We start from the raw sequence: 15,720 nt of genomic DNA, 5'->3' as shown, positions 1-15,720 counted from the left end.
TGGCTTCCTATTAAATCTAACTGCGATGCAAGATCTTTGCATCCTCTCTCTCCAACCGCATTCATTTTTTAGGAACAGCATAGTAGCAAATTACAAAGATGCTTCAAGCTTGGTTCAGTGAGCTAAAATTCCACTGCGCTGCCAGCTCGGACTCGAGCTCGGTTTAAATTGTTTATTTTTTAAATAAAATTCAATAATTAAGAAATTAGATAAATAAAAAATAAATATAAATTTAATAGAAGTTGTATAATTAATAAATATAACATCTATTGAATTAGAAAATTAGAAAATTTATAAATAATTAATATGTAACTAGTTGATGTTATCCATAATAACAATATATTACATGCTTAGATAAATTACTAATACATACATTTAATATGATGGTATATATTAACATTTCACATATATTTCCAACACATATTATTATATAAAATTATTAAATCTTATCAATTAATTATTATATAAATTATAAAATATAACTATAAAGTATATTCAATTTGTATGCAAAATTGATTAGGCATAAATAATTAGGTTACATACTATATATTTAATTATAAAATATGTTATATTTATATTATTAACTAATATATATGTATGTATATATACATAAGTATATATATATTTATCAATTCATTAATGAATTTTTATCAAGTCGATTCAAACATAAACGAGTGAATCTTAATAAATCTTATTCGAATCGAGTTTAATTCGGTATGCTTCAGGTAAATTGATTGGGTATATGCTTTAATGAACGAATATTTTTTTCATTAATTAAATTTTATTCTGATTTAACTGGAGAATATCAAGCAGGCTTATTTTACTTTTATATTATAAAATATATTATCAATTGTTAGTGAATGGGTTGTACTTTCCTTTTTCTTTCTCTAAATAAAACAACAGTACAAGCTGAGCGCGTCCTTCATTTTTTTTTTTCATTTTTTAAAAATATTTTTTTAATACTTTTAAATATTAAAAAACCAAGACACACTTTTATTAATAATCACTCTCTTTAACTAAATAAATAAATAAATAAAACCGAGCGGTACTCAGCTGTGAACTCATTGAACTAATTAAGTTTAACTGATTGACTAGACTTCCCCTTCCTCCTCCCTCGCGCTGTCTCAGTTTCTCATTGAAACTGAAACTCATTCTAGGTTTTAGGGATTTAGAAATATTTTAGGGTTCAATGTTTAGATTCGAGTGTCTTAGCAAACTTTTTCAATTCAAATTATTTCCCCTCAATAGAAATTTTTTTGGGAGATTTCCGCGCTGATTTTCTCTACCCATAACAAGCCATTGCTGTACTACAAAAAGAAGAAGAATGGTTGAGAAAACCAAGAAACTCATGAAGGGATCCTTAAGCGAAGAAGACATCTCCACTCTCCTACAAAGGTCCCCATCGTTCTCTCTCCTGTGTATGATGTTTGATATATATATATATATATATATATATATATGTATATATATTCTATTTCTTCAGGGCGATACGTTTTCGTGGATCTTTATTCTATTTTATATATTTTAATTTTGGGATCGTGTGTGTGTGTTGGATGTTAAAATTGATGTCGTGGAGCGGTTCTGGGATTGTTCAGGTATACGGCGACGACAGTGCTGGCGTTGCTTCAGGAAGTGGCGCATTGTCCTGATGTTAAGATTGATTGGAACGCCTTGGTGAAGAATACATCAACTGGAATTTCTGATGCTCGGGAGTATCAGATTCTATGGCGCCATTTAGCCTATCGCCACGCTTTGCTCGGTAAATTGGAATATGGAGCACATCCTCTGGTCAGTCTGCCGCTTTTCCCTGAATTTGTGATTCATTTACTAACTAAGGCCTCGATGTTTGGATACAGAAACACTTTCAACTCATCTTATCATTATAATTTTTTTAAATTTTTATATTAAATATAATACAAAATTCAATTTTTTCAAATCCTAAAATAACAATAATAATATTAAAAAAATTATATTTTAATAATATTTTATCTTTATAATATTTTTAAATTTTCATATTAAATATAATACAAAATTCAATTTTTTCAAATTTTAAAACAACAATAATAATATTAAAAAAATTATATTTTAATAATATTTTATTCAATTAATCTCGTCTCACTATCTAAATCAGGCCACGCGAGTATTTCAATGCTCAAGGCTGATGGTCGAAGTAAATTGGTTGGCGTAGTGGCTTGTTGTGACGCAATGGGGTTTATGAGAAAACATGTATATTATACATCTAATAATAGTCAAGTTATATGCAAAACTATAGAAGGTCATAGGTTCGACCCTATCTGGCGCGTCTTTCAGTTTACCTATAAAAAACAAAGTTATATGCAAAACTATTATTGCCTGCTAACTGCTGCGTGCTACTCACCCAGGAGGCACTTTAAACGTGTGATGTGTCTTAAGGATTGTGTAAATCCTCTAAAAGTGTTTTTGGTATTAAGTGACACCCCTTGTGGATCCAGACCAATACTTTGACATGTGGTGTTTTCATGGGTATTGAGAAAAAGAGAACGAACCCAGTTACATCTTGCTGCCAGTGAACGATTGCCTGCGTATATTATTTTGGTTTAACCCCAAAGATTCTGCATGTTTTTGAAATACCATATGGAGTGTTCTAATCAAGACACAAAGCATAGAATGGAAGATTTGTTTACTTTGGCCATTTTTATTCCACCCATTTAGACTCACTATACCATTTATTCTTTACAAAATTCTATGAATACATTAGAAATATAGGCAATTTATTTTTCTAAAATACCTGAGAAATTTGTTATCTCTTGGAAGACGGTTCCTACTTGCTTCGTATGGTATATTTGGAGGGAAAGCAATTGAGGTAATTTTGAGGACGTGAATGCACACTGGGGGAATCAGAAACTTCGTTTTCAGTACTCTTCTCCTTTGTTCAGCTTCTATAGACTTTAATGGGCTTAAAGCCAAGATCCTTTAGATCAATTGGCAACACCTTGGTTTCTCACTGAGAGAACCAAGAATTGAATCCCCCCTCCCCATGTATCACAAAAAAAAAAAAGGAAAATGGCAAGTAAGGATAAATTAATATCTCAATAATTTACTTATAAAAAAAAAATGGGCCTAGCTTTCATGATTTTCTTGCAGCTTTTTCTCCTTATAAATAGGCGTCTCTCTTGTATACATCTTTTACATTTGGGTTGCAACTTTTGTCTTTTTTTTTAATGGAATTTGGCATCTTCTTCCATGACCATATCTTCAATGAAGTGGCAATCGTGTGTGGTTCTTCTAGTGTGCTTATATGTATGGTTATCATATGACTCTTTTTGTATTTGGATAAACTAAAGTGTCCACCTCTTGCAAAAGAGCTGTCCCCAGAACAGTGCCTTAGTGCCACATGATGTTAGTAGGTTGGTTTTTTTTATACCCTCTCTATGGATCCACGGAAAACGTTAGCCATATCTACACCTGTACTCTTATAGTACTAATCAAGGAAAATTGTAGCCCTTGAAATATTAGAAAGCCTAGTTCCACCTAATAAAGAACTGATGTGAGACATAAAACTCAAGTACCTTTATCATGATTCACTCACACAATGTGTAAATTAATCAATCTTGGATATTGCAATCGTTGCAGAATGTACCTTGTATCTTGTCCCAAAAATAAGCTTCTCACACTTGGCATGTGCTTAACATATTTATATTTCATTATTACACCGACTTGCAGGATGATGATAGTGATTTAGAGTATGAAGTTGAAGCTTTTCCTACTGTTAGCAGTGATACTTCGACAGAGGCTGCTGCAAGTGTAAAGGTGTGTTGACTAAATGTCCTAAACTGGTTTGCTTTAGAAGTATTCATTTTGTACTTTTAGGTAAAACCCCTTCATTTTGTATTCTCTAGGTATACCCCTAGGTTGGAGTGGATTCTGCTTGATGAATTTACTTTAATTCAGTTGGCATGTCATGTTTAACACATCTGATGGCATTTAATTTTTGCCTATCTTAGTGCTTGAATTATTTGTTGATATTACTGGTTCATAGATTTTAGTCTCCTGTTTATTTTCCGGGAATGGTTGCTTCATCCAGGTATTAATTGCCTCTGGTTTACCAAGTGAGTGTAGTCTCCCAGCCAGCTCAATAGTTGAGGCTCCATTAACTATAAATATACCTAATGGTTGGTCATCAAGAGGTCCTTCACAAAACTCAGAAGCCACTTGCTCAATGCAAGGGACAAACATTACTATTCCTGTTTCTCTTCAGAAAATGCCCCTTCCTGCAGCTACACCTGTAGAAGGATTGGATGCAAATGGATCAGCAAGTAGCATGCCTCCTCGAAGGAAAAGAAAACCTTGGTCAGAGGCAGAGGATATGGAACTGATTGCTGCTGTGCAAAAATGTGGTGAAGGAAATTGGGCAAATATTTTAAGAGGAGACTTCAAGGGTGATAGGACTGCTACACAGCTATCTCAGGTTCTTTTCCTTAGCCAACTAACCCTTTTTAACACAGTTGTTCTCCCCTCCTATGTCCTTTTCCTTCAATGTGTTTTCTCCATTCTTACATAAAATCTATTTGCACCATTGGATTAACATTTAGGAGGGCTTTTTTGGATTTGGCCATTTCCTTATACATAGCTATCATTAATAAGGGTGTTCATCCGGGTTCCAAACCGGGTATCCGGGTATCAAACCCGGCCCGGATTTCGGCCCGGGTATACCTGGGTTATCACCCGGGCCGGAACCCGGATGATCTGGATTTTTACAACCCGGAAATCCAGGTTCCGGATTTCAACCCGGTTTTTTTTTTTTAATAAAAGCCTTTAGTATTTAATATTTTTCAACAAAAAAAAAAAATTCTGAAAAGCTTTTTTTTTTAATCTAAAAGCCTATATTCTAGTACAATTGTTCTAAGAAAAAATGTTGACAAACATATTTTTATATTTAAAACAATAATTGCCTTTTTAGCTAAATGCATCTTAAAAAATAATTCAATTACATATCAAAAGTGGATTGTAAAATTACATATCAAAATTACATGCAATAACATAAACTTCTTCTGTATTGATTGAAGGCCTCAAATCTCCTTTCCTAGCAACATTAAATCCTGCCAAATAAAAAACAAAAGAAAAACAGTATATTATTTCAAAAAATAGTATTAATTGAATTCAAGCAATAAGCAATAAACTTGTATAACTCATGTTGAACTAAATGCAACTTAAATTCATGTTGAAATGATTCCACTGCGTTATTTGTTCATCTGGTTCTGGTGATGCTGGTGTTGATGATCATGAAGATTATGATGGTTTCTTAGAATATCAGGGTCCATCTGCTTCTCTTCTTTTTTCTTCAATTTTCTTCCATAAAATCTTTAAGCTGAGTTTGAAAAGTAGTGTACTTTTATAAAAGTCCCTTTTATGGAACCAAACAAAAAACTATCAGAAAAACTATCAAAACCCACCATCAGGAACAGAGTTTGGCTCTGTTTTCTTCAGAAGCAAAATTACCAGATACTATAAACCCAAATCAATATTGTAACTTGGACAAAGAACACACTGCCATTAAAGTAGCCTTAAGAAACAGAGGAAAAAGATGGAAACATATTAACAACCATCCAATCTGATGACAACCAGAATTATATTTGTGAGTTTGAACTACAAAACTGAAGAAAAATAACATTAAAAAATATTCAGAATTGGGACAATCTGAGCAAGAAATTCCAACAAGAGCAACTTAAAAAAGAAAAGAAACGCATTAAGCAACTTAATTAGACAATATCCCCTCACGCTATATAAATATATTTACTGTAATAAAAACCAAATTATATTTTCTGCCAAAAATATCTTCCTACCAGATGTAAAGGGAAAAACTACACGATAATCCAAACAAGTCTGTTATAAGAAAATGGGTTCAACATCATCTAAAACTTATGCCCACAATCCAGATCTCACAAACCCAGTCCAGATCTTATAAGAAATTTAGGAGACTCTATGGTTATGGATATTTTCACTCGTCTCCCTTCTAGGTCTCACAAATCCATATCTAATCCATGAAAACACTACACAAAGATTACTACATTCAAACATTTACATCAAAATAAACCCAAAATCTACAGAGAGAACAAAATCCCAGACGCAGAAAGCAAGCCAAGACCAGAAAAAATAGTAGATCTAGCAAAAATAACAGCACATAACAGACCCAAATAAATAAATAAAACCCCACGTTTAAAAACAAACCCAAAACAGACCCTAATCCTTTCCCACAATCTTATAAATCTAAAACACTGTCAAAAACACAGATTTGTAAGTGTAAAGCATGGGTTTCGGGGATATTTCCCAAAGAAGGAAATACGAACCTTCGGTTTGTCAAGAAGAACTAACCTAGAGACAATATTTCACAACCCAAATCGAAACAATAGCACCAACACATAGAGAGAGTATGTGAAATGGAGGAAACTAACATTGGATTGTAGAAGTCGACGACGGAGCAAAAAAGTGGAAGACGACGGCCACGAGGAACAAATCTTCGATCAGTAGAGGAAGAGTGACAAGAGCTAGGGTTTCAGCACGAGAGAGAGAGAGAGAGAGAGAGAGAGTCCAGAAGGGTTTCGAGTCTCGACCCTTTCGAATTTTGATAATGTGAAATTTCTTTTTAACCCGGGTTCCGGGTTTTAAATCCGGTACCCGGATTGGCTATATCCGGGTTTAGTCATTCGGGTACCGGCCCGGATTAAATCCAGGCCGGAACCTTTAACCGGAACTCGGTTATCCGGGTTCTGGACTGGGCCAGGAAAAAACTCGGCCCGGATGAACAGTCTTAATCATTAAGAAAAGTGTTTAGAGTCCCCTAATCCCATCTTTGATTGACCAAGGAGTTTTGATTTTCCATACCGCTTAATTGTTGGGTTTTACCTAGGGCATTGAAGAAACCAAGCTATTCATGAACAGCTTGAGCTCAATTTGTATAAATTGACTTGAGTTTGGTTTTATCTAATAAAACAAACCAAGTCTTTTAACATAAAATTTAAGCTCTTTTAATTAAACGAGCCAAACTCATGTAAACTCAGTTCAACTCATATAAACTCATAAACCCATATAACTTTTTATTTTTTTATGGTATATTTCTAAGTTTACAATGAGAATATCTTAAGTATTAAAAAGCATAGGAAGGAATCATGTTCTTAAGTACTTAGATTGTAACACTTTTGTGTACTGGATTCATATTTCTATGTCATATAGGTAGAGTTTTATCAATATAACTATGTTATTGTATACTGGATTCATATTTCTATGTCATATAGATTGCACTTGGCAACTATAATATAATTATCCGTTGTCATCTAGTCCGGTCAGGATGCCTGGGTTTCACCCAGTTTTCCCGGGTTCAAATCCCGGCAACGGAACTATTAAGTATGTTATTGTGTGGATTTTAGTTAGTGGATACTGAAAATTGGATAAGAATAATACCCAGTCCGTGTATTTATCTCTTGGTGATAGTTTTGTGGTCATTGTTTTCCCTTACCTTTGTTGTACTGATAATCAGTGTAATTTCCTGACCATGTGGTAGGATGTAGGTCAAGGCTGTGAAAGTACCCCTGCCAACTCTTAGACCTTCGCTTGTTTCATTTGTCTTTCTTTTTCCTCTTCTTTTTCTTTTTTGCTTGCCTTTTTTCCCCTATTCTACAAAAAGTTAAAAATCTTTCCAACATATCCAGAGGTGGGCAATTATTAGGAAGAGACGTGACAACTTGAATGTGGGGCCTAACTCCACTCGCTCACAACTTTCTGAAGAATGGCGGGCAGCTCATCATGCAATGTCCTTAGCCCTCGATATGCCTATTAGAAACTTACCAGTAGCACGCCCTGGTAATCCTCTATGCTGTTTTTTATCCTATTTTTTATTCTTCCAATGCATGATTTATCTGTCTGTTTCACTTTTATTGGATATACATGCAAGACTGGATATTTTTGTCTTGTCCCCATATTATAGCTTGATTACTTGATGGTTGCGTCACCTCTTTCATGGAGGACACATCTGTTTAAAACCGACATAATCAGTTATCCCATAGGTTGTGGTGGGGGGTCAACAACAGCTGATGTAGTTTTCAAATCATAATTATTTATGACTGGTAGGCAGCATCTTGAAGCTTCTTTGGTCTTGATCCAGTACTATATTTGTATGAATTGTATGGGGATCTTATATTTTTTTCGTATTTGCAGAAAAAGGACTGATAAAAGCTTTAAGAGTACTATCTCACGACAAGATAATGATGTGTGGTTCCTCTTGGGTGCAAACAATTTCTAGGGACTATTGGATTGGGAGAATTTTCTCTTAAATTACTGGAGGTGCACTTGCGAGGAAACTCATTGTCGAGGACCTGTGCACCCCCAGAATTAGTCGAGACTTTGTTCTCGGACACCCAATGCCAATAAAAAAGAAAGATAATGATGTTTGGTGCTTAAAAGCTTTTAACTAGTACCATCTCAGGACAAAGGAAAATACTACTCTTACCATTTGTTTCTACCGCTGTGAGTTTTTAATTTTTTATTATTATTATTTTTTACTTAATGATTAAGTAAGTATTTTTTAATAATATTGTGAATTTTTTTATGTTTTAAAAAATATTTAAATGTGTTAAAAACATGTAAAAAAATACAAAAAAAAAAAAATCCCACAACCACTAGCGGGACTCCCAGCGGGACTCCCAGCGGTGGGAGTAGCACCGCCCCAGGACAAAAGATTGATTTGTGGTGCTTACAAGCTTTACACTAGACTACTTTACCTGAACTTCCAAATTTATGAAGTTTTGATGAATATGTGTGAATGCTTATTTCCGTTCTCATGATTTATTGCTTGCCTTTTCTAACGCAATTAATTTTATGTACTTGTTTAAAACTTGAATGATCTGTTCTTGAATTTGCAACAGCTGGCATGAATACAACCAGGAACTCTGTGCTTCCTCCTCCTGCTCTTCCCAGCAGCGTTTTACAAGTCCAAGACCAGCCTTATGAATGCTCCAATGCTACAAAATCCTCTGCCATTGGGTCATTGGGTTCCATATCAAAGTCTCAATCCTCCATAAAACCTAAAACAAAGCCTACTCTTGGTTCAGATTCTGCGTTGAGAGCAACTGCTGTTGCTGCTGGGGCCCGCATTGCTTCTCCGTCAGATGCTGCGTCATTTATTAAGGCTACTCAGGCAAAGAGTGCTGTCCATCTCAAACCCACAGATGGTTCTTCAACCAAATTGTCTATGCCTGGTGGTGTGTCAACACAGTCAGATACTCAAACTAATGTCCGCTATATTTGTCCTGGACTTGAAGCCAAACCTTGTTCCTCCTATAATGCTGGCAATGTCACAAATACTGCTGTACATACTGGTTCAGTAAAAGCTGTCTTGCCAACAGTTCAGCATGCTTCATCTTCTTTTGCCATACCATCGAATTTGTCATCATCTGAACAGGCTAATGCTGTTAGCTCTACTCTGCCCTCTGAAGTCCTGCCAAAGCAAGAGGTTATGACTGCAGAGGAGATCAAAGTTTCCAAGTCAGGTTATGCACTCAAAGAAGTCGTCCAAGATGGAGCTCGTGCCTCACAACATGCATAGAAAGAGCAAGTTAAAGAGGATGAAGCCCTTTCAGCGGACTTGAAGACACATTTCAAAAAGCAAATGGCTGATGTTAAAAATTCTTTTAGTTCTTTGAACATGAAGACAGCTGAAAGTGACAACCAGGCCGAAGCTGGGCAAAACGTACATGATAATTTGATGACCGGTTCACCAGTTAGAGGTAACAATCAATCTGCACTCGATAACTGTGAGAATCGAGGTGCACACAAGATACAGTTAGATTCGGCAACAATAATAGCAGATGGATGCAGTGAAAAGTTGACGGTTTTATGCAAAAATGAGGCTGGCAATGAGATTGAGGGGAGAAGAACGTTAATTAACCTGTGAAATTGTAAATTTAATGAAAACATGTCAATGGTATACTTTTTTTTCTTAATTTTTTCAGAGATGATGGTATTGTCTTGGAGGCATTTGAGTATGCAGGATGATTGGAGGCCTCTGGTGGATGCTAAAATGGACTGGGTGTTTGTGTGTGTATCAAGGTTCTGGGAGAAAAGAAAAGGGCTTAAAAGTACAGAAATTCCCCGCAATTGCATGCCAGGACCGTCCTGGCATAGTCTGGCTAGTAAATAGTGATACTATTTGGTCAGATTTCTTGAAATAAAAAACAAAAAATTAGGAGGCCCAAAAAAATATTCAATCCTGGGTTTCAGGTGGCAGGAGTTACCACTGCAAGTCTCCAATTAGAAATGCAGTATAATAAAGAGAATTATCATTGGATTATACATATACATATACAAAATTACCTCTTTTACATATCCACTTTATCATTCAAGTAAAATTCTCACATTGGCTTATATTTTTTTGTTAAAATTAATTTTTTTTTATATATTTTACAATTAATATCCACTACATACATTTGACATTAATGATACAAATGTAATAATAAAAAATATATTTTTTTAATAATAATATATTAAAAATATAATAAAATAAAAAATATATATAATATATTATAATAATAAAATGAATGTGCAAGTGAATATTTGTTTTGTTGTTAAAGGAGAGAGAAAATGAAAGGATTGTGTGAAAGAGTGGGAGGAGAGATAAATAATTATTAAAATATAATTTGTAGGGTGAATAGTGGTTATCCAAATTTGAATAAGCACTATTCATAAGTAGCTAAATATTTGGATATGCATAAGCCAATGTGGAGAATTTTAGGGTCATTATGCAAATATAACTTTGCATATACATATGCATAGACCAATGCTAATGCTCTAAGAAGATTGGTTTTCGTACGTGCAAAAGTTGGGATTGTTTGATTACACAAATCATCTTATTTCATTTCATCTAATCATTATAATTTTTTCTAACTTTCACATATAATATAATAAATAATTCAAAATTTTCAAATTTTAAAACAAAAATTATATTAAAAAATTATATTTTAATAATATTTTATTCAACTTTCATCTCATCTGTATAATCAAACGAGACCTTAATAGAATCTAGACAATCTGATTTTTTAGGCTTCTTTGTTTGGCATTCTGTAGGTTATAGACTTCCAACAGCTGTGGGTAGAGCTTTCACAACATTCTGATTTTTTAAATGAAAAATATTTCAGCTACAAAGACATCTTATAAAAATAAATTTATAAATTTATATGTTTCAATATTATGTATTAGATTGTAAAATAAATCTAACAAAATAAATTTAACATATTATATAAAATCTTATCAGTTTGTAAGTTTATAGATTTTTGTGTGACCGTAACACTAATCTTTTTAATTTACCTACACATGCAGAGAGAGAGAAAGAGTTACATTCTTACTATTCACAGAATGTTTAGAATTATCACACTATCTAGAGTCATGTTATTTATACAACACTATATACATTAAAGAATTACGGACACACACTCGTACTCATCTTCATTTTACCTCACTTTTTCCTTCATTTTCTTTCAATTTTCTACTCAAACTCACACCTTTTTTTCTTTCTTTTTTTCCCTTCTGTTTTCCTCTTTTTCTGCCTAAGAACTCTCATTACCATTACATCACAGGGGTTATATGTACATCATCGAATTTGAATGGTAAGATGGCAGCAGCTCAGTCCTTTCCAGTCAGCCCAGAAAGCAGCAGAGGGGAAAACAAGCTTTCTCCCAACACCGAGAGCGTCATTCATCCCTCTCGCGTCCTTCAACTTTGCTGCTACTCGGATTGATATCAGGCTGGATACAGCATCAGCCAATCCTTTTGTACTATTTAACATCAACCACAGATATTTCCTTTTCCTTTTCTTTTAATTCTCATTTCTTCCACCACACCTAAAACTTAGAACTATTTACAGAAACAGCATAATAAGACCCAATAGTCAATCAACAGCAGTCCTGGATGTCAGCTGCTTGGCAGAGAAGAGAGCCACTGTTCCATATATTTCTTGCTCTCTGCAAAATGAAGCAAAATGTGGAAAAGAACTGAGTTCAAACAATGAAAATGTTAAAAACGTTAAAAATGTTAACAGAGTATGACCACAAGTCAGCACAAAAAGTAGTCAGATGCACGAAAACTTCAGTTGCATGGGCCGAAGCTAGAATTCAACAAGTTGAAGAACATATAGTCAATAGAATGCACCTGCACTAGCCAGCCCTAACTATAAACAATATAATTGTCCACAGATTCCACACCCATCAATTACATTGTGAGTACACCTCTTTTGGCTTATAAATGTACTTCACAGCAAAGAAGTTGAACTCCAGCTGCTTTTCAGCAATCCAGGCATGAACTAAGGCATTTTTTCAGCTCATTTAAATAGTCAGAGATTCGACATCCGATAGAAAAGTTGAAACACAGCAGCTTCTTTGAATGTGTTATATATGGGCATCCAACTGTTTTGAAACACAACTCCATCCTCTATCCCATTTTTATGGGGATAGGAAGTACAACTTACTCTACAACTAATAATGTTTCATGGAATCCAACTAACCAATATACGAAGAACCTAGTGACACTAATCACTCTTGGGCCATTTGGCCGAGAGAAAGGTTAGTGTACCAAGGCCTAACAGAACTCTAGGGCCAATGGTATTGCTTACTACATGAACTTCGCCAACTTTTTTTTTTATTAGTAATGAAGGGTTTTATTGATGAACTTCTCTAACTTTACATTTATTAAGATCCATATATTGGAAGTTGTTTATTGACATTGGACGTCAAGCAAATTGAGAAGCCCTATTATGAAATCAAATTCTCTGTATGACTCTATAATTCAAACCAATTCAAATTCTTGTTCAAATTCACATGAATATACAAATAAATAACCAAAGCTAACCCATCAAGTAATTTTTGAAGAGAACTTCACCTTTCCATAAAAAAAGAAATTTGATAAGAACATGAACAAGAAGAAGAAGAAACTCTTACCATCTACATAATGATCCAGGATGTTACCAGTACTGGTGCTCAAGATATTTTTCTTTGAATCCCCCAGTAGATCATTATAGCCATGCCCATAGCATGGAACCAGCACAGCAAAACTGTCGTCAGGATCATCATCACTCTGGAAGCCAGGTCCATGAGGCTCCAACCATCCAATCGACCAATCCGAATCATCAGACTCTGAACCCGAAACACACCCCCCATCGGATGGGACAAGAACAACATCATATTCCCTATCAATTTTCCTCTCTTCCCGACTATGCCATTTCCGCTTCATCCTTCTTGATGTGGAGGCTATATTGGTACGTTTAGCCAGAGGAAATTTCAGAGCATCAGATTCCCACACACTCGAATCAGATGAAGAATTTATAGAAGATCCATTGGAAATTCGGGGCTCTTGACGCTTCCCACTCCACAACCACCGTGAAAGATTGGTAAAAGCCACGGCCATAAATCCACTTTAGAATCCTAGGCAATTGACACCAGCCAACTATTCAAATCACAAAAAAGGGAAAAAAAAAAAAAAAAAACTGTTAATCGCTTTATCTTCAATATCCAGTACTTGGGAGGAATCTTCATTGAAAACAATATGATAAATGAGCATCCAAGAATAACAAAACGAAAGTCATATTCAAGCTCAATTTTCAGGAGTTAACAATGGAAAATAACTAGAAAACTAAGAAGTAACTCTTATGTTCTCGGCAAAACAAAAAATTACTTGCACGAATAATATGCAGCAAAATCTACGTTGTTTTCATGAAAAAAAAAAATTAAATAAGTTTGGTTGCAAAGAAACCAGCAGAGAAAGAGAGACTACATCTTGTTGTTTGATCAATTGCGAAGTGCTGTAGAATTTGTTGGCTGAGTTAATATGTATTGGACGGTTGGACTGTCTTTTTGGATTAGTAAATAACCAAAGATGCAAAAAAACAAAAAAAAAACAAAAATTATTTCCCCTTTCTCCTCTTTCCTTCAGATTTTCTACGAACCAAACATAGGCAAAAATGGTAACATTTAAATAAAGCAAAGGGTTACATAACATCCACTGTCACGTTCAATGGACAGAGACACGCACGGAGACGCAGGAAAGTCCTAATTAAACCCAGAAGATCAAGCACTTAAAACCAAAAACAAACCATCTTTCCTAAAGAAGAAAACAATCATTTGCCGAATTTGGCTCTCTCAAAAATGCAACGAGCGAGACAAAACTCGAAGAGCCCACCTAAATCACGGCACTCGTTCGCTCGGACAAATCCCTTTTTTTTTTTTTTCTCAAAAGACCAATCTCTATCATTAACCAAATCATCAAAAGCCATGTTTTTTTTTATGTCGGACCTTCTAATCGAAATAGCACCACAATCATCGCAAATGGGTTGAATTTAAGGAAACAAACAACAAAACATACGTTAAATGAACTTTTTTTAAAAAAATCAAGACTTCATACAAAGTTCGTCGATTCTACGAGAGACCTTCGAAACAACAACTATAGCGAAATTGGAAAAAATAAAAAAACCATAAATATTCTTGCCGTATCGTTCAGACTTGGAATATTTGACGAAGATTCAATGTACCCAGACAAACAAAAGTAAATAAAAATATAAATATAGTAAATTCAGATACCTTGAGGCTAGAATTACATGATGGCAACAGAACCTCGGGCTTTTATTTCTCTCAGAGAGAGAGAGAGAGAGAGAGAGATGGGAGAGATGTGTAATCTACTAATCTATATAGCGTGTCGTATTGATTGATCTGAGCTCCTCCTCCATTAGTTTGCCAGCTAAATAGAATTGTAAGATTTTGATGCGAGCGTAATATTCTTGTGCGATAACGTGCACCAATGGGAAGATTCCTACCCTTTCATTGGAGGATGAAAAGGAACAACTGAACTTGGATGCAGATGATCACGGATCTGTTTTGTGGATATGGAACTGCCAAGCGGTGGAAACTGATTGAAGACAGAGAATCAGAGATGTAAATAATCATTACAAAATCCGTCCCATATGTGTTTAAAATTTAATATTTATAAAAAAAAATTAAAAAAAAAACGATATTTGCTATATTAAAATTCTCTTTTAAAAAAATGATTATATTTATAATAGTATAATAAATTATTCTTTTAATAATAAATTCTATTTTTTTAAATAAGTATGCCATACTATAAAATTATATATATATATATTTTTAATAACTCTCGCTTTGATAAGATAATAGATATTTTGAAGCATTTTCTCGGCAACCACATATATTTATTAATGTTTTAATCCCTGAAATGTAGGGGAATTGGGGCGTTAACATCACGAGGACTGAAGGTGAGGACAATAAATAATGTAATAATAATAATAATGTATCATAAAATCTCTATCCTCCACCTAATTAAGGACGAATGTCCATAAAATGTCCATCTCATGGACCATCCAATTGTGAGTTGACATGTCTTTTTGCTTTTTAATTTCCTTCCCTCTTCAATCATTCATGTGCCGACGATCTACGCCCTTTTAGAATTTGGACCGTAATGAGTTGAAATTGATTTTAATATTTTAATTTTTAATTTTTAAATTATTAAATTCAACTTAATTTAAAATTTTTTTATATATATAATTCATAATTTTTTGTAACTTATACAATTTTACATGCAAAACCTATAATTATTTTCAATTTTTCAAAATATTGAATTTATTGACAATGTCTCATCTTATCTCATCACACATTTATCGTGTTTTAAAAATTTTGTATTTTTTTTGTTGTG

At 34.1% G+C, this 15,720-nt stretch overlaps 2 protein-coding genes across 6 annotated transcripts; one reads left to right on the top strand and one right to left on the bottom strand.

The window, feature by feature from the left end:
* Positions 1-1,063: 1,063 nt before the first annotated feature.
* Positions 1,064-10,006, top strand: LOC109003908. 2 transcript variants are annotated; one of them, XM_035693535.1, is made up of 6 exons: positions 1,064-1,395; positions 1,596-1,788; positions 3,703-3,789; positions 4,064-4,447; positions 7,686-7,836; positions 8,898-10,006. In XM_035693535.1, the coding sequence occupies exons 1-6, from the start codon at positions 1,325-1,327 to the stop codon at positions 9,575-9,577; spliced, it is 1,566 nt and encodes a 521-aa protein (XP_035549428.1). In that variant the 5' UTR covers positions 1,064-1,324; the 3' UTR covers positions 9,578-10,006. The 2 variants fall into 2 exon arrangements, with proteins under 2 accessions (XP_035549428.1, XP_035549429.1); XM_035693536.1 differs by lacking the exon at positions 4,064-4,447 and having other exon boundaries at positions 1,088-1,395.
* Positions 10,007-11,347: 1,341 nt separating this feature from the next.
* LOC109003917 lies at positions 11,348-14,921 on the bottom strand. Of its 4 annotated transcripts, none has more exons than XM_018982259.2 (3): positions 14,595-14,921; positions 12,960-13,464; positions 11,348-11,987 (listed from the first exon to the last, which is right to left on the bottom strand). In XM_018982259.2, the coding sequence occupies exons 2-3, from the start codon at positions 13,423-13,425 to the stop codon at positions 11,938-11,940; spliced, it is 516 nt and encodes a 171-aa protein (XP_018837804.1). In that variant the 5' UTR covers positions 13,426-13,464; positions 14,595-14,921; the 3' UTR covers positions 11,348-11,937. The 4 variants fall into 4 exon arrangements, with proteins under 4 accessions (XP_018837804.1, XP_018837807.1, XP_018837806.1 ...); XM_018982262.2 differs by having other exon boundaries at positions 12,960-13,442; positions 14,595-14,738; XM_018982261.2 differs by lacking the exon at positions 14,595-14,921 and adding an exon at positions 14,503-14,552.
* Positions 14,922-15,720: the final 799 nt, after the last annotated feature.

Source organism: Juglans regia, chromosome 8, assembly GCF_001411555.2.
Source record: "Juglans regia cultivar Chandler chromosome 8, Walnut 2.0, whole genome shotgun sequence".
Taxonomy (NCBI): domain Eukaryota; kingdom Viridiplantae; phylum Streptophyta; class Magnoliopsida; order Fagales; family Juglandaceae; genus Juglans; species Juglans regia.
The sequence above is the reverse complement of the archived record's forward strand: the minus strand, read 5'-3'. Positions and strand labels throughout refer to the sequence as shown.